This window comes from Penicillium canescens (assembly GCF_028828765.1).
Source record: "Penicillium canescens strain IBT 15451 chromosome Unknown utg000003l_segment0_segment0, whole genome shotgun sequence".
Classification (NCBI taxonomy): domain Eukaryota; kingdom Fungi; phylum Ascomycota; class Eurotiomycetes; order Eurotiales; family Aspergillaceae; genus Penicillium; species Penicillium canescens.
This window is the reverse complement of record NW_026703965.1, coordinates 3,028,671-3,055,974: the sequence shown is the minus strand read 5'-3', so window position 1 is coordinate 3,055,974 and position 27,304 is coordinate 3,028,671. Positions and strand designations below refer to the sequence as shown.

Below are 27,304 nucleotides of genomic sequence, written 5' to 3'. Positions count from 1 at the left end.
TGTCTCCGCATGACACGTTACGGGCTGGAGGGCATTTGGTTCCTTTTCGCCAGTCAGTCCTGATCCGTCTTCCATCCACAGGTTCAACCTCGACTGTGATGGGCAGATCAGAAAAAGTGAACAGCATATAGATCAGGACCCATTGACTTGGATCCTGAGCCAAGGCACATATCTTCAACTTCTGTGTTACAAATATAGCTATTTTATTCATTTCGTATGCGACGTGGCATGCAACTAGCGCCTCACTTTGGATGCAATGGGGATCCGCCGACATACAGTAGTGTACTCTACAGTGTACTTGTGTAGTATTGTCTTCATGATTCGCTTCCTAATCAAATCCTTTTCCAATAATTAGGATCCTATCAAAAATCACTACTACTATAGTGAGTCAAAAGACAAGAATAGTGGCGGTCAGCACATCTGCCCAAGTTGAGATTGCTTGGAATCCCTCACTGGCCACCACTTCCTCTCTCCACCAACCCACTTGAACTACTGCATCTCGGCCAAGCGCCCCATCCGCGTCCACTTGGACTCCCCGCGGTGACCTGGCAGCCCTTGAACCAGTCCTAAATTGGGCCTCTAACCAAACAAAGCAATTTGCCAACTTAGCGTCCGCTACAGCACACCTTGGGCCTTCATATCCGACACTACTCGCCTTGCTCTGGCTGTTTCAAGCTGCTGATCTCTCGGGCCATTCAGCATAACCGGTCGAACACAGCGATGGCTAATCAAAAATCCAAGAATTACCCACCCTGACTCCATCGAGAACTCTCATGTCCCTCTGTACGAGGCCCACTGTCATCTCGGAGGGGCTGGTCTCCAGCTGTGGCTCGCCTGGGACGACTGCTGGCAAGTTCGTCCTTTGATGACACTTGGGCAGGAAATCGGGAGACTGCGCGTGCCTTTACCGCGAATCTGGAAAGCCGCCGATGCTGACTGGCTGGCTGTAGGGGGTAGCTTCGGCCTCGTTTTTCCCCCCGTCATAGTATATAGACTTGCCTCTCACCGTATATATCCAGGCCCTCAAATCCCGGCTCTGAGTTAAATCCAACTTTCTTTCCATTTTCAACTCTTCATTCTCACATATTCACCCTTGTCTCTCGCTTTCCCTTTCCACTGTACGTGGCTTCGTACATACTTCAACCATGCCTGTTTCACATATCACCCTCACGGTCTCTCATCTGCCGACTTCTACGTCGTTCTTTCTATCTTGTCTGCAGCCTCTGGGTTACCAGTTCATTGGGAGACATGACGATTATATAGGTTTCGGTCAGAAGCAGGGGGAGCCTGCTGATTTCTGGATGACCGAACAGAAGCCCGGGTATGTATATCCAAATATCCAAATATGGTTTACCACAAGCTAACCCGACGTAGAGTCCCTCCTGGTGCAGTTCACGTCGCCTTCCCAGCCCCGTCAAGAGACGCCGTCGGCTCATTCTTCATCAGCGCCTTAAAGGCTGGTGGAAAGATACACGGCGAGCCCAAAGAACGGGATTCCCGAACTGGGTATTTCAGCGCGGCAGTCATCGACTTCGACGGCAACAGCATTGAAGCTGTATACCGGCCGACCAGCAGTGGCGCATCAGTCGTCTCCGCCGCCAGCGGACCGACAATGGCCTTGCTGGAGAACAAAGACAACCGGTCTGTGGTCTCCAAAGTGAGCAGCAAAGCTGGCTCCGTCAAGGCCGAGAGCGTCAGAGCAGAGAGCATTGCATCACCAAGGTCCGAGGCCCATTCTCGCGCTGTATCAAAGGCGCCTACGGCCATTGAGCGATCTGCTCCGACAGTCGTATCCCGGGCTCAGTCCCACGCACCTTCGCAACAACAGTATGGGCTCCAAACGCCTCCGCAAACTCCCCGAAAGCCGACGATGGCAGCAAGGCAGCCAAGACGATCGTCGGTACTCTTATCGGTGCAGCAGCAGGCGCAGCTATCGCCTATGCAATGGTCAAGGGCGAAAATTCATCCGCAACCGAGCAGCAAAGTCCCATGCAATACGTGACCAACTTTCCCCAGCTCAAGGCGGCACCCTCCCAAGCCTCTCACGAGGAAGAAGAGCCGGCCCCAAGCCAATTTCGGGCCCTGGAAGCACCACCCCCGCGCAGCGAGTACGCCCCACGCAGCGAATACGGCCGCAGTGAATACGCCCGGAGTCAATACACAGCAGCCTCAGCCCCGCGCACAACGCTCACGCGCAGCGTGACCTCCAAGAACCCGCGCGCAAGCACAATTTACGAAGGAACAGAGTTCATGCACGACGACCCGGGCCGCCGCGCCTCAGAGGGAAGCATCTACAGCATCCCGGAAGACCTCCCCTTCCGTGCAATCGAGTACCCACCCCCGAGCAACGCCTCGCAGCAGCGCTACCCATGCAACCCATCGACCTTCATCAGCAGCTATGCAAATGACAAGCCCCGCAACAACTCCAGTGGCAGCATTCACAGCTCGTCAACTATCAAGGCCTCCCAGGCCAACATGCAGCGTCGTCACAGCCACGATGATAGAGATGGATACTCGACTCATAGCAGCCACCACAGCCAAGTGCACAGCCAGCACACCACCTACCGCGCAGCCTCCGTCAAATCCGCCTCAGTATCCCCATCCTCGCACCGCGGCGGCTCGCCCTCAGCAACCGGCAGCGCCAAAGAACCAAGCATCGCCCCCTCAACCTCAAACCGCTCAGCCCGCAACGTCCCCCTCCCAACAGGCTCACAAACGACAACATACTCCAGCCCAAGCATTCACAGCAAAGACAACGGTGGCGGTAGCACAGCCAAAAACTCCCACGTCTCCGCCCGTCAAATCCCCTTGCCCCAGGGTTCAATCTCAACCTTCTACTCCAGCCCAAGCATCCACAGCGGCGCCGCAGATGGCTATCACGGCGCCGGAGGCGAAGTAACCCGCTCCGCAGACAAATCCTCCTACGTCTCCCTCTCCCCGCGAGACATCTTTCTGCCCGAAAGCGTCCTCGACGTCGATGTCAACTCGAACGTCACCCCCGATGACTCAATCAGCCAGGTTGGAGGCCATAGCCACCACGGTGGACGGTCTAGATCTAGACATTCGACTCATAGTCATGCCCGTTCGCATCGTTCGCGCTCGCGCTCGCATCGGTCTTCGCATTCGCGGGCTTCGAAGAGGGAGCCTTCCGTTCATTCAAAGGCTGTTTCTAAGGTTGGGTCGAAGATTGGTTCGGGCTCCAAGGCTGGTTCGAAGTTCGATGAGCCCGTGAGACCGGCTGATTCTGTTAGTCAGGTTTCTAGGGCTTCACAGCGGACTGCTAAGGCGCCTGAGAGTCGGAGGGGTAGTCAGGTTGTATGATTTTGAGTTGTGGTGATGATGATGTTGATGTTGATGGGTGCATTTTCCTTGCGTAATATTTGCATTTCTCGCCTTCGTTTCTTCTCTTTCCTTTTCTTCTTCTTTGGCATTGATACACACCCTTTGGAAGGGGTATATCCAGTTGCATTCTTCTACTTCATTAACTTGCATCTGCCTTTGGCTTTTTGGACTGGATTTACTCTTTCTCCTCTTCCTGAACATGGCTCATCTTGGATCAAGTCTGAGTTTGAAGAGGTTGAAAGGTATGAATTCAGTTCGGGGATTTCGATACGACAGACCAGACCAGATTGATTCTATAAAGGAACCAGGTTTTTGCTTTTTGCTTGTTTCATTACTGTTCTTTTTGATTTGCATTTTACACAGATAGAGACATACTATACTATACATACATACATACATCATATGGCGGAGTTTTGGGAATTGATATTGGGATGCATTTTCGAGAGAATCAGCCTTTGATTAGATTTATCTGTGTCGAGTATAAAACCTTGTCAGGATGGATGATGTCAGTGAAGAGATGTTGGCAAGACTTGTGAAAGATGAAGACAAGGCGTGGTAGCGAATTGCGAAGGGTAAATGCGAAGGGTTAGTGTGTTGATGCATTCAAAGTGATACTGGCCTCGAGTAATACAAGTTCTATTAACGTTAACCCGTTGCAGCCTAAGTAGTATTATGATGTCTATCCAGGCGCTTCTATTCTATTCGAATAAATCATTAACTTGTTCGTACGTCTAAACCTACTAGCAGTAGAAAGCAGTAGAAACAAAAGCTGCAAGAGAATGTCGAAAGGCCCCAAAGCGTCATATCCAAAACGATAGCCCTAACCCGATATTCATACCCGAAACTGATGAACCCTTACAATTGAAATGCAACAGAATGAGTGCATAGATTGCACTATCCACCTCACCATGTCATCTCTGCCTCTCCATGACATCTCCCTTCACTATCTGCTCACTGCAGTGAGGTCAAGTCCGTTTCCGATGCCTACTCCGTTCTCAATTGATACTCTCGGTGACGATGACCCGGAGGCATTATTAGTGTTCGAGAACGCGAGGAATATAATACGGCCTGACGAACACCCAATTGCTGCAGTTGCTGCAGACATGGCAAATAATGAATGGTTATCTGGTCGATACTCAGGAGGTAGCCAAAGGAGATTAACCCCATTATGGGTTATCCAGGAACTGTCATCATTCAAACCATACCCATGTTTCTGTGGTAAGGAGATCAAACAGTCAACAGAGGGTTCGGCAAAGGCAGTCGGCATTATGTCACCGAATAGACGATCGAGTTTGAATCCAAAAGACTCAAGCAATCCATAAGATGCGTCTTGAAGCATTGAGATGCACCTCCCAGTAGCCAGATCCCAGATATTGACTATATCATCAAAGCACGCTGACGCAAGTCGACTTCCATCTTGTGACCAGGCAACTGAGATGGCCAAACCACTGTCAACCTCGAGCGTTGTTATACACTGACCAGTGTCCGGATTCCAGATTTTGACCGTCTTGTCTCGGGATGCTGATGCAAGTCGACTTCCATCTTGTGACCAGGCAATCGATCCGATTTTATGACCCCTTTCAACCATTGGGGTGTAATAGTCGGTAACTGTATCCCAGATCCTGACTGTCCGATCTAGCGACCCTGATGAGAGTCGGCTTCCGTCTTGCGACCAGGCAACTGAGTAAACTGTTCCGGTGTGCCCCTCGAAAGTTGACACACCCTGGCCGTTAACTGTATCCCAGATCCTGACTGTGTCATCTAGTGATCCTGATGCGAGTCGGTTTCTGCCGTGCGACCAGGCAATCGAGTAAACTACTTCAGTGTGCCCCTTGAAAGTGAACACATTCTGGCCAGTAGTCGTATCCCAGATCCTGATTGTCTTGTCCCAGGACGCTGATGCGAGTCGGCTTCCATCTTCTGACCAGGCAAATGGCCCAACTGCATCTGTATGCCCCTTAAGTATTAAGTTGCATTGGCTGGTCAGAGCCCATATGTTAACTGTGTTATCCATGGACGCCGATGCGAGTCGACTGCCATCTGGTGACCAGGCAATTGAACCAGCCTGCTTGTTATATCCCTCTAACGTTGAAACACAGTGATAATCGTTTAGCTCCCAGACTTTTACTCTTCCATCAGTTGACCCGGATGCAAGTTGGCCTTGTGACAAAGCAATCGAGATAACCGGACCAGTATGCCCATCGAAAACATGCACGCACTGGCCAGTGGTAGTATCCCAGATTCTCAGGGTCGTGTCAAGGGACGCTGAAACGAGCCGTCCGTCTTGCAACCATGCGATTGACGTAACATGGCCGCCATGCCCATAGAGGGATAGCTTGCATTGACCGGTAACAGTATCCCAGATCCTAACTGTGTTATCAGCTGCCCCTAACGCAAGCCGGCCTTGTGACCATGCGATCGAGCTAAAGTGTCCATTAATTCCCTCGAGCTTTAACGTGCAATGACCGGTGACGGGATCCCAGATCCTGACTGTCCTGTCCCAGGACGCTGATGCAATTCGGCTTCCGTCTTGTGACCAGGCGACTGAACGGACATCCCGAGTATGGCCCTCTAAGGTTTGCAAACATGTACTCCAGCCCTTCTCCGCTTCTGGTCTGTTCAAAATCCAACTTGGACTTTGCTCTTGATAGCACGTTCTCGTGATGCTTTGCATTGGGCTGAAGATAAGAGGGGAACCGTAGACCTGAAGGGGGCTGCTTTCAATAGCAACTTTGTTGTACTGAAAAAATCGAGCGGCATCTGAGACTCGATGTAAAAGGACTTGTGGCTCGCCAATTTTCTAATTCGGCATGCTCGTTAGTAGGGTGGACCTGTTTCTGGATAAAACTGATGCATAAACACTTACCTGAAGTAAGCGTTCAAGCTTTAGTATGGATGCTATGCCTGTAGGTATGCTTTCTAGAATGCTCAGGGCTTCCAGCCAATGAAGGTAATCCCGCCGTAAGAAACGATCGAGTGAGCCACCATCTTCAAAGTCTTTGTCCAAATTTTGACTGGAACAGCATGCACTTAGGTGTTCAACCCAGTGGACAACTCCATACCGTGCTGCGGCTAACGGATCTGGATTTGGCCTCTTGACCTGCCGAATCGGATATCCGGGGTCATTTATGCTGTAGATGTCACGTCGCAGAGCCATTTCCATAGCCCGTAGAGATCTTGAGAAAAGATCATAGTGCACATTCTCAATGCCGCCAGGGTAGACCATATCAGATTTCCTTTGGAGGAAAAAGTCTTTGGCTGATTGGTGAACCAACGAGATTGTGTGTTCTCGGAGATACAAGAAAGAACCACAGTGTCCTATAATGTCTTTTAGATCATTGGCATCATCTTCAGACATTTGAATATAAGACGGTATCTCATCCAATGTGAGAGGGCGGTAGACAGTTGTGGTGACGCTGAGAAGAGACTTGCAGATCTCAGCATCGTCCGATTCGGTGATTTGGTCCAGCATTCGGGTGTAAAGGTCATTTAGACCAGGGGGTAAATTATCCAACTTTTTCAGAACGTGTCTCTTCGGGACGTTTGCGAGTTCCTTGCAAACCAAGGCTACCCAAAGGAATGTGCCGTTTGCATTTGAAACGAGATAATCTTGGGCTTTATCCCGTATTTCGGCGGTGTAGTCGTGTCTTTTTGCTAAGACATTGATCTTATGCTGGATGAAGGAATCAACAGCAGTCGACAGAAGTGTCTCATTCTCAAGAATAAGTCTTGTTTGCTTTACGTCGCGGAGGTCTTTCTCAATACTCGGCCAGTTGCGGCTTGAGACTAGCCACTTGATATGCGTGTGATCTGACGAGATCTCAACAAGGAAACTAAGAAGCTTTTCCAAATCTTTAGTGCACTCGTCAAGTGCGTCGATAATCAGGTAGGTTAGTCGCAACATCGGGTCTTTGAGAACATTGATGAGAACTTTGCGTAATGCAAACCAGGCGTTTTCGCCTTCGAATGGGCCTTCGCCAACATGACTCTGGAGCACGGGCTGCTGCTTCACAAGCATAGATATAAGTCCTCGTAAGACCGCAGTAGCATTGTTGAGGGTTTCACGATTTTCTTGACAGAAAAAGAACGCGACGTTGGTGTCGTGCGTGGGTAATTCATTAATGATACCGCAGAGCAACATTGTCTTGCCCTTGCCGGGCTCTCCTGTGATCCAGAGAAGATGGCCACAGCTATTTCTCCAGCTTTGAAAATGGTCGTTTTCGAGCACCCAGCGGTATGAGTCTTCGAAAAGGCGGCCTTTATCAGTCTCGATTCGTTCTTTGTCATCAATAGGATTCGTGGCCTTCAGATTTCCTAAGCATCGGCGATACTCGGCATCAGACATATGTTGCTCAACCGCCTGAGCATGATTGGAGATGATTTCTAGGGTCTTGCGCGATTCCCGAGCTTCCTTTTTAAGCTTCTCAAGTTGTTGTAGACTCGCACCGTTTAAAGCCTTCTTAAGGTTCTTATGCAGAGTATCTTCTCTCTCCTTGAACAAATCCAATTGGACGTCCCAGCTGTCGTATTTGGTGACGTCTTTGACGTATCTTTTGCCCGAGCTGCTATAGAACCTTAGCACGCTCTGCACCTGGAAATCAACCACGAGTTTGTATAAGTCTATCAAACTCTTGATGAGTTCATCTTTCAAGCTGACCATCATAGACGGGGAGAGGAAAAGTGGCTCCATCGCTACATAGTAACGAATTTGTGAGCTAACATATCTGAGTCCCTCCTGGTTATCAGTGTCGACAGCAGCCGGATTCCTCAGGAAAACAAGTAGGATCGAAATGCCTGCCATCGCAACCGGTGCATAAGGGACATCCTTGAGTGCATCTCTGGCGTAGGCTTGGATCCAATCTACACCTTTGGCAAACTTTCCCACCGCGTCTCGCAGGCCCATCTTCTTTCCAAAGATTGTCATTCTGAGCCTCCCGTCTTCAATGTGCTTCAGACCCAGCTCAGCTATCTGTTCTAGTTTCTCCCGGCGGGCTGCCACGTCATGTTGAGAGATCTGGTTTTTGACGTCGCTAGTATCTGCCTCGTGTTCTGACTCTGATGTCGAGTTTTCCAGAGCTAGATTGTGAGATCAACACTACCGAGAAACAAGCATGACTGTTTTCAAATACATACCTTCGATAAGTACTAGGGACAGAAGATTCTCATATGTGGACCACGCATCAGGTTGTTCTAGTTTCAAAGAGTCATATGCTTTGTCCCAGAGAGAACTAGGTCCGGGTTCGGTGACCGTGGTGTCTGTTGCTTGTATTTGAGCTGGAGTCGGAACACTTGTACCCTGAGCCTTGAGTTTTTCCGCCCCTGTTTGGGGTGACTTGTCGGTGGAGGCGGAGGTCTTGTCGAAAAAACGTGGATTTGACTGCTGGGTCCATGAAGCTGTAGACGTTGACCGTATATTGTCGTTTGACTCTTTTGCTTTCGACAAGTTCCACTTGACGAGCCGTTTCAACCGGGGTCTGAAAGCTTCTCTGTCACTCATCGCCTTTGCGAGCTCGCTACTTATAGAGCAAGGTCTTTTTCAGTAACCGAACAAAACCATAGGATGTATTCGAGGGCGTGGAAATGAACGTTCCTTGATTAAGACATGTTTTTGGAGTGCAGCAAGGCGTCGATTGGTACTTAAGTTCTTCATGATACTGTCTCATTTTGTTTCGGTGCCGCTAGAGGTGGGGTCAATCACTTTGCAATTCCCTGCTGAGATGTATGGTGATATGGACATGCATTAACGCCTTGGTTTAGATTTGGAAATGTGCACAGGGCCAATCATTTGTCGCTAAGGAAATGTAGACTGGGGCGTTGCTATGCATCAAAAACCAACCTACCTAAAAGCGAGCCTTGGCACTCCGCGGGCCGAAACCCAAGGCGCCAGCCTACATTTACTATGTAGTTGTCTAGTAAGATTGGCACTGTCATAGTAAACGCAAGTACCTCAGGTTCCATTTCCCAAGTGATGCACGTAGTTGGTGAGGGAAGTCTAGGCCGAATTCAGGCAGGAGGGTCCTGTAAAAATGGCGTCTTTCTCTTAGACTAATACGGTGGTGAGATTCAGGTACCTAACTTAGCGTTTCGTATGCCACCTGATACCTCAGGCATGAATAACGTGATCACTTGCTCGTCTTGCCCAAGTTTCTAAAGGGATATAGGGGTTGACATGCTTTTTATGTATGACGTGAGTGTATGATTTGAAGCTACATGGCTACTATGAGGTTACTTATGGTTACTACGGGGTATAGACCAAATCGACACCGAGGGACCTGCCTGGATTGTGCTATTCATAGAAGAAAAGAGATCAGCCACTAGCACCTAGCACAAGAGACACAAGACCTCATGATGACAAGTCCACATAATCGGCAACTGCATCTAGCCTCCACCTTCATCGTTAATCGTTCAACCGCATAATCCAAAAAAACCGAAGCAACCCGCAGAGCAGCACTGTAGAAAAGTAGAAGTTCTCTGAAAGCAGAATCAATCCTTACGAAAAATCTCAGAAAGAAACCTTGGAAAACAAAATGCCATGCATGAAGAAGTTGGTCATAAGGATCGTTGGAGTATGACATTGGGTCCCAGGAACTCTCAAATTCAACGACCACGAAACGTCACCGCGCAAACACGCGGGCAAAAGGAAAGCAAGCAAGCGCGATCACGGAGAAGAGACAGGCATTTGAATTTGAAGGTGACATAAAACTGGATCAAGTAATAGTGCAAGAAGACGGCAAGAAACGTATCTACGACCACGGGGTACGCCAGACTTTCGCGGGTTCTGATTCTGAATTTGATTCTAACGTGGGTTGCGGGGCACAAGAACGGCGAAGCGGAAAGATGCAGAGCGACGAAGTTGGAAAGAAATCGAGAGGTATTTTGTCGTCGAGTGGGAGATCATAAGGGCCGAGGAGAAAGGTGGGAATGGAGGAGCGATAAAGAAACATGATATTGATTTGTCGTTTCAAATTCTCAAATAGCGTACTTGCGGGTCCATTCTCGAGCTGTCGCCTCGTAACGAAGGCGGTCGGTCTTATAGACGTGCGCGATTTCGGGGACGAGAGGGTCATCCGGGTTGGGGTCTGTGAGCATCGAGCAGATGGAGAGCAACACTAGAACATGTTAGTCATATGATATAGATGTATGGTAGGGCTGGGTTACTCACCCTTGGAAATGGTGAGTGCGGGGCTCCATTGGTCCCTCAGGATGTCCAGACAGATGCTGCCGTTCGAGTTGATGTTGGGGTGGTAGATGCGAGTGGTGAAGTTGACCTTGGGAGGCTTGAAGGGGTAGTCGGTAGGGAAGTGGATGGACAGGAAGAAGACACCGCCTGAGTATGGGGAGTCACCCTAGAGAGAACATTAGTACCGTGCGGCTGAGAATTGATTGCTCTGTGCTTGGTGGGGGGACAGATGGCCACCCTCTCACCAAGGTCCCCAGAGAAAGAGCGACGAGAAAATGACTTACAGGACCCATGATCGTTGCTTGCCAGTGGAACTGTAGCAGAAACACACCAGTTAGTTATCCATGTCCATTTGTATCAATATCAGGCCACTGATCAGCAGGGTACACGTGCCCCGCCACAGCGCCAACGAGCACCAGAATCGGGTCTCATACCAGGTCATCGCCGACGGGACCAGCGGAGCAGGAAGAGGGCGGGTCCCTAAACACAGTCAAAGTCAGTTCTGGATAGATCGCAAATCGTCATCTCTGGGACAGGCTTACCGGCCGAGGTCAGTGAGTTCCTTGTTAATGCGCTTGAGAGCCATGACGAGCAAAGAGAAAGTAAAGTCAAAAAGAGAACTAGAAGAAGATCGTCAGAAGTGAAGAGGAAGAAGAAGGGGGGAAGACTTACGATTACGTCTTTGTGTGGAAAAGAAAGAGAAAGAAGAGAAGATTGAGAGGGGGAAAAGTGGGCGGGTTTCTCCCAATACAATACCAATACCGCCACAGATGACACATCCTGAATCATCCGGCTGTATTGGGCTATTGGGCTATGCTACATAGAAGAAGGCAGAAGAGGACGGAAATAATCTATTATTCATGAATCTAGGCTAAGAAATAGGGCTGATCTAGGGTCGGGTTCAGGTGAGATTGAACAATTTTACAGATCCAATGTAAGCAGATCCTGAATATTCTACCTATACAATGTTATAATTTGATAGTAATCATGATACCGTACGGTATCTGCCCCTCGATGATGTCACGTGCGGGTGAGGCGTTAAAATCCCGGCTTAGATCAGACCGTATACTTCTTGGGTATTATATCCGATTCTCTAGACAAAGGCCTGTACGCCGGTGATGGCACGGCCTAGAATCAATGCTGTATCTCATTAGTCTCTGCCCAACATAACCAGGCTTGCACGACTTACCGTGGATATCGCTTTGGCCCTCGTATGTCTGCACCACAAATAGGTTAGCCACATGGCGGGCAATATGGTATTCATCGCTAGCAGCATTGCCACCAAAGATCTCTTGTAGACTAATACGAATGTCAGCAATTTAATCAACCACCCAGAGCCCAAAACAGGAAACATACATTCTCGAGTTGGCCAAGGCCCGGTCACAATTCTGACGCTTTACCATGGAGATCATCTCAGGTGTAGCCTTGCCAGCATCCTTAAGACGAGCCACCTGAACAGCAGCCAGGGTACCATAGGCAGCGTCCGTAGCAGCATCAGTCAGCTTCTTCTGAACAAGCTGATACTTGGCCAGCGGGTTGCCCTTGAACTGCTTGCGCTCCAGACTGTATTCGCGCGCACGGGCAAGACAATCCTCCAAGGCGCCCATGGCGCCAAAGGCAATGCCCAACCGGGCACTGTTCAAACACGTAAACGGTCCCTTTAGGCCCTCGACCTCGGGGAACATATTCTCCACCGGCACGGGACAGTCATCCATCTGGATCATACCGGTGATAGAGGCCCGCAGCGCAGTCTTGTTCTTGATAGCAGGGGTCTCGAACGTACCCGGTGGGCATCGCGAGCGCTCAACAACAAATCCACGGATCTTACCCGTCGACTCAAGCTTAGCCCACACAAGGGCGAGGTCACAGATGGGCGAGTTGGTGATCCACGTTTTGCTACCAGATAGCAAGTACATGCCCTTTTGTGTGGGATGTTCCCGCGCCACGGTCTCCATAGATCCAGGGTCGGAGCCGTGATTGGGCTCTGTCAGGCCGAAGCACCCAGCCAGCTGGCCCTTGGCCAAGCCAGGGAGGAAGCGTTCCTTTTGCTCTTCTGTACCGAACTCGTAAATACCCGTCATGGCGAGCGAGCTCTGCACGGACATGCCTGACCGGTATCCTGAGTCCACACGCTCCACTTCCTTGGTGATCAGGCCGGATGCCACGGTGCTGACGCCGGCGCAGCCGTATCCTTCAATTGAAGCGCCAAGAAGACCTAAGTCGCCCATCTCTTCCAAAATGCGCCGGTCATAGTCCTCGTTGCGGTAGGCCTCTGTAGGGGAAACACTGACGTCAGATCACTATGTGGACGCAAGGTGAAGGAAGAATACATACCCAAAACTCGTGGCATGAGCTTATCTTGGCAGTACTGGCGTGCTGTGTCTTGAACGGCCAGTTCTTCTTCTGTGAACAGCTCCGCTGCTGCCAAGGGATCTTCCCAGTTGAAGACGGCGGACGAGGCGTATCGGCGGCCTGCAACGGCGGTAGGGCCAGCCTGGATTGAGCGCGCTGCTGTGCGAAGGAGAGATCGATTCATCATGATCCAATATTATGTAGTGAACGTTTTTGTATAAGGAGAGTGTGAACCCAATAGACAATGTTGCGGGGGAAGCTTCAAATATGCACTGACGGCGGAGAGACCTCGGCAATTTTGCAAGTTTGGGGTAAGGAAAATCACCGAGAACGGGGCCTGAATTACATACAAAATGAAGATTGTTGGACTCGGCTTGTAATTTAATTATTAAACGAGTCTGATTCGGCGGGTTCCCCGAGTATTTGGGTGTTCGCCGTGTGTTCAACCGACTCGGACTTTTTCGGTTTTCTTGCTTCGGTGTGCCAAGCACCGAGGTGTATACTCCGTCCTCAATTATAACTTCAATCAAGGCTGCTCTAAGTGCATATGTCTAATAGCCATATTCAGCTCGGTGCTAATTGGGCCGTCATTACTATGTACAGGTAGTGGAACGATCAAGGGGCATGGCAACAAGGAATGCCAGGTCTAGGATCCGCATATCACGCTGGCATCTGGCTCTGGAGGAAGTCAAACACTCCCGTGGGGAAGTAGTCCTCGTCGAATCCCCACAGATCCGCCATCATTGGGTCTACCGAACCCTCAGAGAGACCAGGTTCCTGCTTTCCGGGGGTACCAGGCGGCTCAAAGCCATTGCGGCGCTCGGCAGACAGCGGCGCAACTCCGAGCAACGGAGGTGGGTGATTCAGAATTGTATCATGCTCGCCCAGAACCTGAGCTCCGGGGATGACCACTGGCTTGAAGAGGGATGAAGAGTCGTAATTCGAGCCCATGGACTGTTGTGTCCCTGAGTTGCGCTTCTCCCATTCCTCAAGTCCCGTGAGCATCTTCCGTAGACCCCTTGCGATGTGATGACTGAGGTGGCGCTCGCTTGCGCGCTGGCTGCATGATACCATGAGCTCGACGACTCGTCCAACGAGGACACGCACGTAGCCGACATCGACGTGTAGTCCTGCAGAGGCGATCGAGGTCTGTTGGCCTTGACTCCCGGGAATGGCCCCGTTTGAGCAAACCTTGGCTGCAATTTTCAGTAGGAAGACTGCTGCAAACGTGATCATGCTGTGAAGATACAGTGGGACGCCGACAAGTGCACGCTGGATGTCTCGCTCATCTAAACAAACTTGGAGAGTGGCAATGGCTGATTCGACGGCTATGTTGGCACGCTTTCTCCGTTCAAGTGACATTTGTCCTGAGGAGGTAGAAGAATGGTATGTGCGAAGAGCAACTGAGTTCAGCTGTAATCGAGAGAAATGATAATGCATGTAGACGGCCTTGTAGGGGTATGCACCGACGTAACGGCTCCCAGCTGGATTGAGTGTCAGAACGTATAAACAGACACTGTGGATTGTCTACTACTCACCAAGTCGAGGGAGCCACGCCGATTTCCAATCTCCTAAATCAAGATCGAACTGGTCGATCTTGGGGAAATCACTCTCGGGAACCTCCAAGTCGACGTCGGGACCAAATGCAAAATATATACGGGTTAGAATTATAAACAAGTCAACTTGACTATGAAGTCGAAGGTCGCCTTGGGATATTGACGGCGACTGGGTGAAGATATTGTGTTGAGTAACACTAGCATCTTCGTGGATCATCGGTGGTCGACCATATGCAATAGAAAAATGATGTTCCAAGGTCTGAAACGCGTTAGCGACTGACAATCTTTGCTCCAAGGATTCTTACGTAGAGTAGATACCACAGCCTTGCCTGTTCGATGTGCTCTGATGACCCTTGTACGGCCTTGCGATAGAATTGGTGCAGGTTGCGTTCGGTTGCAATACGAACCGCATAGCCAGAAAGCTTCCAACTTACATCCGCAAGCCAAAAAGCTCCGATACATAGGGCGCGGATATCATCCATGGTGTGATGATGACCTAGCATGGATTCTGATGCTAGCTTTGCAAATTCGGTGTAACAAGTATCGAACGTGCGTTCCTTGGTTGGCATGTGAAGTGCAGTGACAGCCAGGATGGCAGCGGAGAGCATTGATGATGACCGTCGAACCGATGTCAAGTCTTTATGCGCCAATAATGCTCCATCCCATAGGTATCGGTTGAGTACCTGATCAAACTGAAGAAACAGCTCCTCGGCTTCTTGGATATTCACCACGCCGCGCGAGATGAAATCGGTGACCAATGCCTGGTCCGGTGCAAGCTTTTGTCCTGGCGAGCTCTCACGGTTCTCACTCAATTGTGTCACCTCGTATAGACTCCCCATTGGTGCTGTAACTAAAGAAGTAGCGCCGGTTTCCTCTCGGTCAAGAGAATATTGCGGCTGCTGCTGTGAGAAGCTATAGTTCGATGGCCTCGAACCTGTAGCATGTCGGGCAGGATTTTCAACTGACTCCGTTCGATTGTGTTGTGCAGTCCCATTATCATCAGTCGAAACGGTGGAATCTTTCCGGTTCCTCTTCTTCGAAGGTGTTTCGATCGAATTACCGCCGGCTTGGTAGTATGATAGCTCGGGTAGCTGAGACTTTCTGAGTAGGTCCGTCATCGCCAATTCGATCATCGTCTTCCACCTAAACAGCCACAGGCGCAATTAATACTTGGCAGCTCTAAACCGGACCATTGGCACTCACTCGGCTTCATCCTCTAGTAACGTTTGAAGGCTTTTGTTTACGACACACTCTAACCCCATGCGCCGACACCTTGAGCACACAGAGTCGGTTGCCTTCATGTCGCAGCGAACCTTATGCCGCTTACACTCCGTGCATGCTCGTATCCGTCGAGAAATCTTCGGGACGTGAGGCCGCGAGTGGTCCTCGGGCGTGAAGGCGCCTTGTGGAGAAGCGGACGAAGCCTCTCCATTGGCCTCGAAGTTGGTGCGATTCCGCTTCATGTTGGTATGGAGGTTGAGGTCATCCTCCGCATGGCGCATTCCGGGGAGAAAGGCGGGGTCGCATGAAGGCGCCTGGACCCGAATTACTCACATTAGACGCCTGAGGCATCCATGCGTGAGGCAGTAAGGCATAGAGCTTGGCAGATATCACATGACTGGTAGTCACGCTATCCCTTTTGGGGTTTAATGGTGTCGCGCTCTCCAGCGCGTTCGCGTACTGCGGTGTCAAGCTCAACTTATGATCCCATTCCACCTTGACCAAGACAGCTCAAGCCCACCGCCAACATGGGTATTAAGCGTGAGTGGTTTCGAATTTGGTCGTCTGTGATCCATCCTAATGAACATCAGACCTCTACCAAGTTATTTCCGAGAACGCTCCCGATGCGATCAAGACTGGCGAAATCAAGAACCACTTCGGCCGCAAGGTCGCAATTGTATGACTTCCACATCATCTACTTTGGACAAATTGTATTGAGCAAAGCTGACTCGTGATAACTTGTGTAGGATGCGTACGTCATTGGTTCACCGTCACGATAGCTCAACTAGTTGCTAACCCAACACAGGTCCATGAGTATCTACAGTTTTCTGATTGCCGTGCGATCAGAAGGTCAACAGCTGATGAGCGAGTCGGGCGAGACAACATCCCACCTGATGGGCATGTTTTACCGTACACTACGGATGGTGGACAACGGCATCAAGCCTCTCTACGTTTTCGACGGTGCCCCGCCAAAGCTCAAGTCCGGCGAATTGGCAAAGCGTGTTGCACGCAAGGCTGAAGCTACCGAGGCCCATGAAGAGGCTAAGGAGACTGGAACTGCGGAGGATATGGAAAAGTTCTCGCGACGGACCGTTCGTGTCACTCGCGAACACAATGCTGAGTGCAAGAAGCTCCTTAAGCTTATGGGAATTCCCTACATCGATGCTCCTACTGAGGCTGAGGCTCAATGTGCTGTTTTGGCCCGTGCCGGTAAGGTATATGGAGCTGCATCGGAGGATATGGATACGTTGTGCTTTGATGCGCCGATTCTCCTGCGCCATCTTACTTTCAGTGAGCAGCGAAAGGAACCTATTCAGGAGATCTACCTGAGCCGAGCTCTAGAGGGTCTGAACATGGATCGTCCACAGGTAAATTCCCCGTCAACATATAGAAGTCACGATTACTAACTACATAATACAGTTCATCGATCTCTGCATTCTTCTGGGCTGTGACTACCTGGAGCCCATTCCCAAGGTCGGGCCCAGCACTGCCCTCAATCTAATCAAGGAACACAAATCACTGGAGAAAGTTCTAGAATACATGAAGAACGACCCCAAGAAGAAATACGTGGTCCCCGAAGACTGGCCATACCAAGATGCCCGAGACCTATTTGTCAGCCCAGACGTCCGGGCAGCCGATCACCCAGACTGTGATTTCAAGTGGGAAGCACCTAACATTGACGGTCTAGTCGAGTTCCTGGTAACAGACAAGGGCTTCAACGAGGACCGTGTACGCAATGGCGCAGCACGTCTGTCAAAGCATCTCAAGTCCGCTCAACAGTCCCGGCTAGAGGGATTCTTCAAGCCTGTCGCTCGCACCGATGATGAGAAGGCCAACCTCAAGCGCAAGCACGATGAGAAGCTTCAGGAGCAGAAGAAGCGCAAGAAGGACGATGCCAAGGCCAAAAAGGACGCCAAGTCAAAGCCTCGTGGTGCGGGCTAGGCTCTGATACGAAAAATCACTCACTAAATTGGCAACCCTGTGTCATTTTGTCGAGGGATGTGATACCGCTACAAAATTTGCTGATCTAACATGAGCTGGGCTGGCGTGGGCGTTATGTGGTTTCTTGTTTTCTATGCATTGTCTTCGCTTCGGCTGTGGAGAATCCCCATTTCACGGAACGGGATGTGGTATGGAAGTCCTGTGTATAATAACCTCTCTTCATATTTGATATCAAAAGAAACAAGAAAGAGTTGACTTCGTTGTCTTTATTGTCTTAATGACATTTTCTAACTCCTTGGACACCGAGATCAGATAAAAAGGAACAATATCATGGTACCACTTTTTGTCTGATCCTCAACGCCATAACAAAGTAAAAGACCAAAACAACTCTTCCCTTGCTAATAAACCAAGTCTCAATACCAACATCCTAATCAAAAATCTTATCGCACGTTGTGGTGCAACAATCGCAGGGGGTGAACACCCAGCACGGAAGTATAGGCCGGGCCCAACTTAGTGAGAAGAATCCAACCTCCGAAACAATGACTGATCTCCACAACAATAGCAAAAAAGATTTAATAAAATAACTAAAATACATAAGCAACATCTATTAGAATCAGTTCCCACCCTCACAGAACGCAAGCTCAGCCAGGTGGTGCAAGATCAACGATGAACCCAACCCAACCCTTGATTCGACCCGCCGGTTGCAGGTGCAGATATGCAGTAATTCCTGATCCCCATCGACCAATCATCCTGATGAACCAATAATCGGGTCCATACACTAGCTAATCATAGAAAGTGCACAGCCGCAAGGGAAGAATTAGTATTTACTTGGCTTTGGGTGATTTGGAAATGGGTCAAAACGTGTTTCGCCGGATTGGGGGCTAGATCTCGCTATACTTGTGACGAAGTTAGGCTCCAGAATGGGGAACTGGCCTTGGAACGCTGGGAACGTGCAGCGGCGGGGATTTGATTGGGCTTTTTGAGCTTTGCTCATTGGTTCTTCTGCTGCTGATCTTGGGGATCGTGTGTGGCGTCGGTGTTTTTTCCCTCTCTTGCTGCTGGATATATATCGCGTGCCAGTGCCACCCTCTTTTATTCCTTCTGAAAAGTCAATCTTTGTTTGGAATGGTTCATAACTTGCCTGTATTATCTGGAGAGTGTTTCTCATTATAAAGATTAACCCAATACGAGGATATAATCAATTTATAGGTCGATTATGTATAATGTTTGTTTGTATATCTGTGTTGGAAGCTTGCTCTTGCGGTCCCACGGAGACATGAGAACCAAGAAATCAAGATGCTGCCGCGTATATGGATAACCAAGTAATGATACTCATCCAAAGAGTACAATATGCCGGTGTGTTGATATAGAGTAGTTCACATGACACGCCCATATTAGCGGAACCGTTATGCCCCGTGATCCACCTTAACTTCTATACATTCGCCACCAGGCACCAAGTCTACACATCATTGAGTCACTTTCCCGTATCGGACCATGGAAATTGACAAGTCACCAGGTGTTCACAAAACGGGTCACTTTCGGGATCTCCAACGGGCACGAGGATGCAGGTCCCCAGCAAGGGAGGGTAAGCTTCGATGACTTCAGCTGCACATCACAGCATGGAGATCTCATGCGTCAATTATTCAAGGTGCAACCCTTGACACATAGCATCCATATACACAGTTACATGTACTGTATGCACCCCGAGTCTGTGCTTCATGTTCCATTTTTTTTTTTTTTCGCAAGCGTCCAAGCTCCTTGGATTCCATAGAGGATCGCCAGATCCGGCCAGAAAAGAGGGATAGAACGACCACCCCGGATGGCATTGGAATGTGTCCATCTCCAACCCCTGGAGTTATGCATCTCGCACCGAAAATGAGGAATATATGCGCGATTTCTATTGATTCTACTGAGGGGAAGGCAAGACGCGAGACTCTTGACTGTGATCGCGCTACATGGACGAAATTATAATAAGTTCTCTTGTACTTGTTGACTTATGAGTCCATTATTAGAATTAAAGTCGTTAATGCCTTAAGAATTTCTTCATTTCATCCATGAGTATAGGGGAATGTGCAGTACCTGTACATCGACAAATGAACGCGATCTGGGAAGAGACAACAACTCAAGGTAACGAAACTCTAAGCAAAACAGATATAAAATAAAACATCCAATACAAGGAAGAGAAACCAGAAAGAAGAAAAAGAGAAACGAAGTGAGTGCTTTTTCTGATCCTGTGTCAACACCGATCGCCTATAAATCGCGGATGCCCCGCGGCCTTCTTCCCTTTCCCTTCTCTTTTTCCCTCCTTCCTACCACCACGAATTCAGATTCATTAATTCTCTTCTCGGTTCCTCGAGCTTGATCTTCTTCTCTTTCATCTTCTTCCACATCTTCAATCATGCCTCCCAAGAAGTCTACCGGCGCGTCCAAGAAGGCTGCGCCTGCTGTCCACACCTCTTACCGTGGTAAGTTTCCTCTGATCCTGCTTTCGCATCACATCGCGTAAACGCGATTTATGCATCATTATAGTCGCGAATGACTGCTGATTTGAATGATATAGATATGATCAAGGATGCCATTGTGAACGTGAGTTGATCACTGCCGGCGCGAGCCTACCTAGTTGTTGTGATTGTCGCGCCCGACCGTGACACGTCTTTGCCTTTGGGCATGGACAGCCACAATACCAAAGGCTTTTGATCTTATTTGTTGTTTTTGATTACTGACTGGTCTTTCTGTGTGTAGCTCAAGGAGCGCAATGGTAGCAGGTATGTTTCTTGTGTTTTCCACCTCGCGGTCGCCGGTACCCCAGACGGTATCGGCGGCCCGGATTTTTCAGCACCGGAACATGAAACTGACTGGATTACTCCTATAGTCGCCAGGCGATCAAGAAGTACGTCTCGGCCAACAACGACATCCATGTTATGTCCCCGGGTATCTTCGATGCTCAGTTCAACAAGGCCATCAAAGGCGGTGTTGAGAAGGGTGAATTCACCCAGCCCAAGGGTATGTTTCGTTCCAGTTTTACGCGCATTGCCCTATTCTACTTGCGATGCTTTCCAATTCCTGCACTTTGCGCTGTTTTGGATATTATATGACTGGTCAGCTGACGCGTCGCGCTCTAGGTCCCTCTGGCCCCGTGAAGCTCGCTAAGAAGGAGCCTGGTGTCAAGGCCCCTGCTAAGCCCGCGGCCAAGCCTGCCGCGAAGCCTGCTGCTAAGCCCGCTGCTAAGACTGCCAAGGTAAGATCTATCAAGGTTGTCCCTACTTCTCCTGCTAATTGTCATTGAAGGCCACCAAAGCCACCACCAAGAAGGCTGCTCCCAAGAAGGCTGCTAAGACTGCCGGCACCAAGAAGACAACCACCAAGGCTACTACCAAGAAGACTGCCACCAAGGCTGCTGCTAAGCCCAAGGCCAACTCTGGCAAGGCCCGCAAGACTCCCGTTTCCGTATGTATTTCCTGGGTGCCCCGCGCACCCCTTGATCGACAATTCACTAACGAACATTCCAGGCTCCTGCTATCGTTGAGCAGCCCAAGGTCCTGGGCAAGACCAAGTCTGGCCGTGTCACCAAGACCACTGCTCCTCCCCCGCCTGCTCGGACAGGTCGGGCAGCTCCCAAGAAGCGGGTTACCAAGAAATAGAGGAAATAACCTCCTTTTCACCAAGCCCTCCCTTATTTCACGAGCGCATTTCCAGGGAGGGCATATGGTCTTTTGTCCTTCTCCTGTAATTTCTTTCTGTCGATCCCTTGATCTTTTCGTGGGTTTGGCGGTCTTCTTTTTTATTGCTTTCTTTTGGGATATCTTCGTTATGATGGCTCTTCTTTCCAAAGTCAAATGGATGGCGTCCTGCGGTGGGTTTTGCAATGGGGAAACTACGGTCTTTTTTATTGTTCGAATTCTGTACTTGATTCTGTGAATTGGATTTTTTTTTTGGTCGGATCTAATACTTTGGTCTCAGGGTCCATGGTAGACTGTAGATCGCGTATCCTGGGCCGCGTGCCTGTAAACAAACCGTAGATCGGCTCCACGATCTATTTTTGCTTGAATGACACATGTCTTTTAATCTGACCTCGTTTTGCGTCCTAAGTCCTTTTCATCCGAACTCGCTGTATCTCCAATGCTTTATTCTCATCAGAGATACAGTCTCATTACCTTACTAAATGAGACACAGTTGGAAGAATCGTTTCATCTATATAGACAGTTTCAACCCCCGCATAAAATGTCTTTCATGTATGAAAATTAAACATAATAAAGCAGAGTAGAGCCTGTCAGAACAGCCAAAGGGGCAAGTGTCACATCCAGCCCTGTCACCGTAGCCAAGAAGTCCAGCCCATAAGTATATTACGCCCAATCTCCGATCTCCCGACCTAAGTATAGTACCCATATTAACATACCACAGGGGCCATAAAGTGTGTATACAGTGCAGTAAAATATTGACAATTTTCTACGCGAGAACCTCGAAGCGAGTATACCATTTCATGCATTATTGTCGCCCGCCTCTGGCCTTGAATTTTTCACCTCTTTCGCCCATTTTCGAGTGCCTCGGTTCATGTAGATTGTATAGAGGTCGGAATGTGAAAGGACTTCTGGCCTATGACTGTAGATACAGTACTGTACTGTACAGATACATGTCCATGTGGCTTGGTCTAACTTACCCAACACTAAGAACGGAGCACGCTGTATATGAGCAGGCGTCCGTGTGTGGAGAATTTCCCCTGTGGCGTAGCACGAAATGATTTCATTATGGGGCACTATTTTTGGCACTTTCGTTCTGGAGATGGTAAATACAGTAGAATGGCGATGGAAGGAAGGGTAGAAGGTTCTATGTGATTGGATATGTACGGCGATATTCGTCTTATCTTGAGGGGGGTTGGCAGTCGATGCTACGCTATACTGTAGGGTCCGGGTCAGGGACAGCCGATAGTGGTCTGTTATTGGTTGGACTTTACCCTGTATATCGTCTATCGTATCATTTTGTACGGAGCACTAAATAGCCTTGGAGAATGTCGACTGTAGGTGGACTGTAGACTGTATGTGTATATATGTATGACGTTCGTATACTTGGATAGACCTGGTTGTGCGACACCGCCGATCTCCTTGCATGGGAGGGGTTGGGACACATGGTCCAATAGTAGTAATGTCAGGGATTAGTAGTAGAGTAGTGTAGAGTAGTGTAGAGTAGTAGTTTAGTAGTAAGTATCTTACAATACTATAGAGTAGCAGAGTAGCGAAGATGAAATAGTAATAAGGGTAGGAAGTGGTCCATATCGAATTTTTATGCAGCAGCCTGATATCCCTCCACCCTGGCACAACTTAAAAAATAGGGGACTTGAAAGATCTATGTCGGAACGGAATAATAAAGAGAGAGGAGAATTAAACAGAGAATACATAGAATAGAGAGCTGAACAGTGGAGTCGACGTACAGTAATTACGACACGCACGTCTTTTCTCCCCGACAACCATCTTCCCTCTCTCTTCCCCTTCTCTTCCACCCCCCCCATATTTTGCCCCATCTTCCCCTAATTCTTTGTCCCCCTGCGCATTGTGTTACCGAAACATGTTTATCGGTTGAGCACCTTCACCCTGAGCACTCTGGCTCTCTTCCTCTCTGGAACCCGGCCTGGTTTACAACTTCCCTGGTCCGCCCATAAAGGCCGTCACTTCGGGTTGCCGGTCCACGCAGGGCTCACGTCACTTCCTTGAAAAACGCAGCCATGCCCTCCTTCAACGACGTCTCCTACCAAACAACTACTGCCACTGCCACCCACCCTCGTTCCTTCGAATCCCCCCGAAAGTCGCACGACAAAAACTCCGTCGGAAACACCTTCCTGTGGACCAACTATCCCAACGACGCGAATCACGACTCCCTCCAGAATGACCGATCCCTTCTGACCGACTTCAAAAACGGCAGTGCATACTCCCTGAATGGCCCTCGGTCAAGTGTCAGCTCGTACACGCGCGATCCGCCGCTTTCCAAGGACGGCAGCATGCACTCGGTGGCCAATGGGTCCGCCAATCCCCGCGAGACTAGCCGGCCCTCCATGTTGGACCGGAAACCTTCAGACGCTGGGCCGGGAGCGGGCTCCACGACAGCATCAACCAGCCAACAGATCAATGGCAATGGGAACTATCGCCCTGTTCCAGGGAAGCTGGTGGTCAATGGGGATACACACCGGCCCTCCGCCGACGAACTCTCTATCTCTCCCTCCGCGTCGCTATTACAGATTCCCCAACCCGACGAAACGGGTCGTCACTCACCCGATACTGATCGCTTGACCCCGACCTCGAAGCCTGGCGGGCAGCGCCACTCCTCTCCTCCTGCCCCGGCAATTCTCGACGCTAGTCCTATCCCCGAATCTCAGGGCTCTAGTATGCGCCACCGACATTCGTTACAAGTCCCGAGGGCACCTAGTGTTCGACGGGATAGCAGGGAATATATCGACGATGCCGCATACAGCACCGGCCGGATGTCTCCCACTAGCGGCTTCCGACGCACATCCGTTAGTTTGATGCGAAGGGCGACGAAAACCACTCAGCCTGATAGTGCCGTGGACGAGGCGCCTCCGGATGAAGATGCGGCTCGATGGGCCGAAGCCATCAAGCAAAAGCGTGCATCGCGACGCCGACGAGAGGAGGAGGACGATGAGCGGGTGATTGTCGGAACCAAGGTTGACCAGAACCACGTCAACTATGTGACAGCATACAACATGTTGACTGGTATTCGCTTCACGGTTTCGAGGATCAACGCTAAGATGGACCGGGAACTTACTGCTGCGGACTTTGACGCCAAACACAAATTCTCCTTCGACATGTATGTTTGTTTGTTCGGGGTTGACTTGGTCGTGACTAACATTAGCAGTACTGGAAACGAACTGATCCCCTCCGCGAAATACGATTTCAAGTTCAAGGACTATGCACCTTGGGTCTTTCGACACCTGCGCGCCAAGTTCCGTCTCGATCCCGCCGATTATCTGATGTCCCTAACCAGCAAGTACATTCTGTCCGAACTCGGCTCCCCTGGCAAAAGTGGGAGCTTCTTCTACTTCTCGCGCGACTACAAGTATATCATCAAGACCATTCACCATTCCGAGCACAAGCTTCTTCGGAAGATCCTCCCTGAGTATTATCGACATGTGGAGAACAACCCGAACACTCTGATCTCTCAATTCTACGGACTACACCGAGTTAAGATGGCCTATGGGCGCAAGATTCACTTCGTTGTGATGAACAACTTGTTCCCGCCACACCGAGACATTCACCAGACATTCGATTTGAAGGGATCGACTATTGGCCGTGATTTGCATGAGTCTGATCTCGAGAGGAACCCGCGAGCCACCATGAAGGACTTGAACTGGGTTCGTCGGAATCGTCACATTGAAGTTGGTCCGATAAAACGTGACTTCTTCATTGAACAACTCAAGCGTGATGTTGTGTTGCTCCAAAAACTCAAGATCATGGATTATTCATTATTGGTAGGAATCCACGATGCAGCGAGGGGCAATGAAGAGAAGCTGCGCGATAAGACACTGCAAGTTTTCCAACCGGGAGGCGACCGTGAAGAAGATACAAGTCCCAACTCGCTGATACGCACTCCATCGAAACTGGAGAATGAGCGCAAAGCCCGGGAACTTCGTATGCTCATCAAGCGGGAGCGCCCCGTTCCCCTGGATAAAGCCGCAGCAAAGATGCCGGACGAAATTCTTGACGAACGGAAATATCACGTCTTCTACGCCGACGACGGAGGTTTCCAGGCCACCCATGAGAATAACCAACCTGGTGAGGAGGTTTATTACCTCGGTATCATTGACTGCCTGACCCATGTAAGTACTGCTTCTCAAATGGACGAAACACAGCTGACATACTTCACAGTACGGAACCATCAAGAAAATCGAGAATTTCTTCAAAGGTCTCTCGCATGATCGCACACAGATCTCTCCAATTGCGCCAGAAGGCTACGGAGAACGCTTCATTAATTTCATCAAGGGCATCACCATGTCCAAGGAAGAAGCCGAGCGACATCGAGAAGCTCAAGAAGCTTCCGCTGCAGCTCAAACATCAACCGATAGGGGACACTCAAGATCCTCCTCCGTGGAACGGACCATGCAAGCAGCAGAGAAAGAGGCATCGAAAGACGTTTCTATCACCCATCCCCGCACATTAGCCACAGTCTGGGACCCTGCGGATGCAGGAGGCCCTGGCCCAACATCGACTCTTCCCATCGTGGACGAAGCCGGCGAGGCAAGCAGCGTCGGAGGCCACAGCTCTCATAGCCGAAACGGTCCTCCCGCATCTGACAAGGCACTCCCTCCTGTTCCTAACGATGTTCCCCCGCCAACACCTAGCAAAGGCAAGGAACCTGTCCGGGCCAACCTTCTGACTCCGACAAGTCCAGCCCGTCGTTGATTTTGATGCCTTTACCCTGCGTTTGCAGTGGCATCTTTGACGTGCGCTTTCTTTTCGTCTGTTCATCTGATTTTTTGTATTCAGCGAGATATCCCCCCTGTTTCTCTTGATAGATGTCGCCTATTTCATTTCCTCAGCATGGGTTTGCGCGAGGCATCTCATTCCGCTTCCTCCTTTTCCCTCTAACTCTCCATCTCCACTTTCTGCAAGAAACTGATGTTCACGAGTGACATGTGTATAATTTTTTTGATTGTTGAGCGACTCGTTCCCGTCTCTTCGTGTTGCCTTTGCCTCTTCGAGGACTCGATCTGGTGTTGGGCTAAGCCGGAGCCAAATCCCATCACCACACTGGCTCTTTCCCCCATCTTATCTCAATTGTTTTCCCTCTCTAGAGCTTGGCTCTAATTTACTAACAAGATCATGTACCACCATCAGTGGATGAATAGATCTCCCCTTCGTTGATTGTCGGTACATGCCACGCCGCACCCTCTATATCATATCCAGCTCCCACCCCCAACATTCTGCCCAATCCAATTCTGTCTTTCTATCATCTGTGTCATCACGCACACACCCACACCAGACTTATCAGTCTCCCTTCTACCAACACATCTTTTCCTTTCCTATTTCCTTCTTCCCCTCAAGGGTCGGTCCTCAAAAGAAGAGGACTACCCTCAAACCTACCGGCCTAGACAGCCCATACAAATTCGTTCCAAGAACGCAATCCTTTTGCCCCTTTGTTTCTCATTTTTCTGTTGCCTTGCCTTGTCTTGATCGAGTCTCTCTCCATACCCTGTACCAATCAAATCACTATACCACATGTTTCCTCGAGATTTTCGCTTTCTTTCTTATTTGTCTTGTGAGGTCCTACTTAGCAGAATCCAGCGTACGAGCTTTTTATTGAGTTATTTTAGTCGTCCAGTATAGCCTTTGTAGTTCTTTAGTGTTAGGTAGAAGGTTAGAGGGATTATAGAAAGCCCCAAGTGTGGCTCTAATCTTGATAACGTTATTAGGTGTTTGTAACTAGAACATAAGGTACGGGCAAGTCTACTAGTCTTAATGAGAAATACGGGTATCGATCGACCACTACAAATGTCCATTTAAATTAGACAGGACATGAAGCTACAACAGGGTTCATAACTGTACACAGTGCCATTGACGAAGTATTGGACAGTCTCTGCACGAAAACCTCGAATTATAGTTGGTTATATAAATACAGGTAGGGGCATGAAAGGACTTATGGCCTATGACCGTAGTCTTGATTAGAGCGATACAATCTAGACTAACCAGTACCACCAGCACTACTAGAT

The 27,304-nt window shown here is 49.6% G+C and overlaps 8 protein-coding genes across 8 annotated transcripts; 4 read left to right on the top strand and 4 right to left on the bottom strand.

Annotated features, from left to right (window-relative positions):
- Positions 1–1,145: 1,145 nt before the first annotated feature.
- On the top strand, positions 1,146–3,321 carry N7446_004616 (VOC family protein; the record flags this gene model as incomplete). The annotated part of the gene is made up of 3 exons (XM_058513365.1): positions 1,146–1,321; positions 1,375–1,722; positions 1,788–3,321. 3 exons carry the CDS (start codon positions 1,146–1,148, stop codon positions 3,319–3,321), a joined length of 2,058 nt encoding a protein of 685 aa, XP_058374694.1.
- A 1,328-nt stretch (positions 3,322–4,649) lies between these two features.
- N7446_004615 (uncharacterized protein) lies at positions 4,650–8,839 on the bottom strand (the record flags this gene model as incomplete). Its single annotated transcript, XM_058513364.1, has 4 exons — positions 4,650–4,671; positions 4,743–6,142; positions 6,209–8,418; positions 8,476–8,839. The coding sequence occupies 4 exons, from the start codon at positions 8,837–8,839 to the stop codon at positions 4,650–4,652; spliced, it is 3,996 nt and encodes a 1,331-aa protein (XP_058374693.1).
- Positions 8,840–9,603: 764 nt separating this feature from the next.
- N7446_004614 (putative ubiquitin conjugating enzyme (UbcD)) lies at positions 9,604–11,301 on the bottom strand (the record flags this gene model as incomplete). The annotated part of the gene is made up of 6 exons (XM_058513363.1): positions 9,604–10,451; positions 10,505–10,688; positions 10,807–10,836; positions 10,957–11,002; positions 11,065–11,142; positions 11,201–11,301. The coding sequence occupies 6 exons, from the start codon at positions 11,299–11,301 to the stop codon at positions 10,312–10,314; spliced, it is 579 nt and encodes a 192-aa protein (XP_058374692.1). The 3' UTR covers positions 9,604–10,311.
- A 103-nt stretch (positions 11,302–11,404) lies between these two features.
- N7446_004613 (acyl-CoA dehydrogenase) lies at positions 11,405–13,113 on the bottom strand. Its single transcript, XM_058513362.1, has 4 exons — positions 12,857–13,113; positions 11,879–12,794; positions 11,712–11,821; positions 11,405–11,662 (listed from the first exon to the last, which is right to left on the bottom strand). The coding sequence occupies exons 1-4, from the start codon at positions 13,059–13,061 to the stop codon at positions 11,616–11,618; spliced, it is 1,278 nt and encodes a 425-aa protein (XP_058374691.1). The 5' UTR covers positions 13,062–13,113; the 3' UTR covers positions 11,405–11,615.
- A 421-nt stretch (positions 13,114–13,534) lies between these two features.
- Positions 13,535–15,932, bottom strand: N7446_004612 (uncharacterized protein; the record flags this gene model as incomplete). The annotated part of the gene is made up of 4 exons (XM_058513361.1): positions 13,535–14,358; positions 14,413–14,689; positions 14,736–15,573; positions 15,634–15,932. The coding sequence occupies 4 exons, from the start codon at positions 15,930–15,932 to the stop codon at positions 13,535–13,537; spliced, it is 2,238 nt and encodes a 745-aa protein (XP_058374690.1).
- A 246-nt stretch (positions 15,933–16,178) lies between these two features.
- fen1 (multifunctional nuclease RAD27) lies at positions 16,179–17,592 on the top strand (the record flags this gene model as incomplete). Its single annotated transcript, XM_058513360.1, has 5 exons — positions 16,179–16,191; positions 16,242–16,327; positions 16,398–16,402; positions 16,457–17,018; positions 17,071–17,592. 5 exons carry the CDS (start codon positions 16,179–16,181, stop codon positions 17,590–17,592), a joined length of 1,188 nt encoding a protein of 395 aa, XP_058374689.1.
- Positions 17,593–19,990: 2,398 nt separating this feature from the next.
- On the top strand, positions 19,991–21,233 carry N7446_004610 (histone H1/H5 family protein; the record flags this gene model as incomplete). The annotated part of the gene is made up of 7 exons (XM_058513359.1): positions 19,991–20,057; positions 20,153–20,178; positions 20,335–20,357; positions 20,465–20,595; positions 20,715–20,830; positions 20,881–21,039; positions 21,102–21,233. 7 exons carry the CDS (start codon positions 19,991–19,993, stop codon positions 21,231–21,233), a joined length of 654 nt encoding a protein of 217 aa, XP_058374688.1.
- A 2,075-nt stretch (positions 21,234–23,308) lies between these two features.
- Positions 23,309–25,997, top strand: N7446_004609 (1-phosphatidylinositol-4-phosphate 5-kinase; the record flags this gene model as incomplete). The annotated part of the gene is made up of 3 exons (XM_058513358.1): positions 23,309–24,405; positions 24,454–25,414; positions 25,464–25,997. The coding sequence occupies 3 exons, from the start codon at positions 23,309–23,311 to the stop codon at positions 25,995–25,997; spliced, it is 2,592 nt and encodes an 863-aa protein (XP_058374687.1).
- Between the last annotated feature and the right edge of the window lie 1,307 nt (positions 25,998–27,304).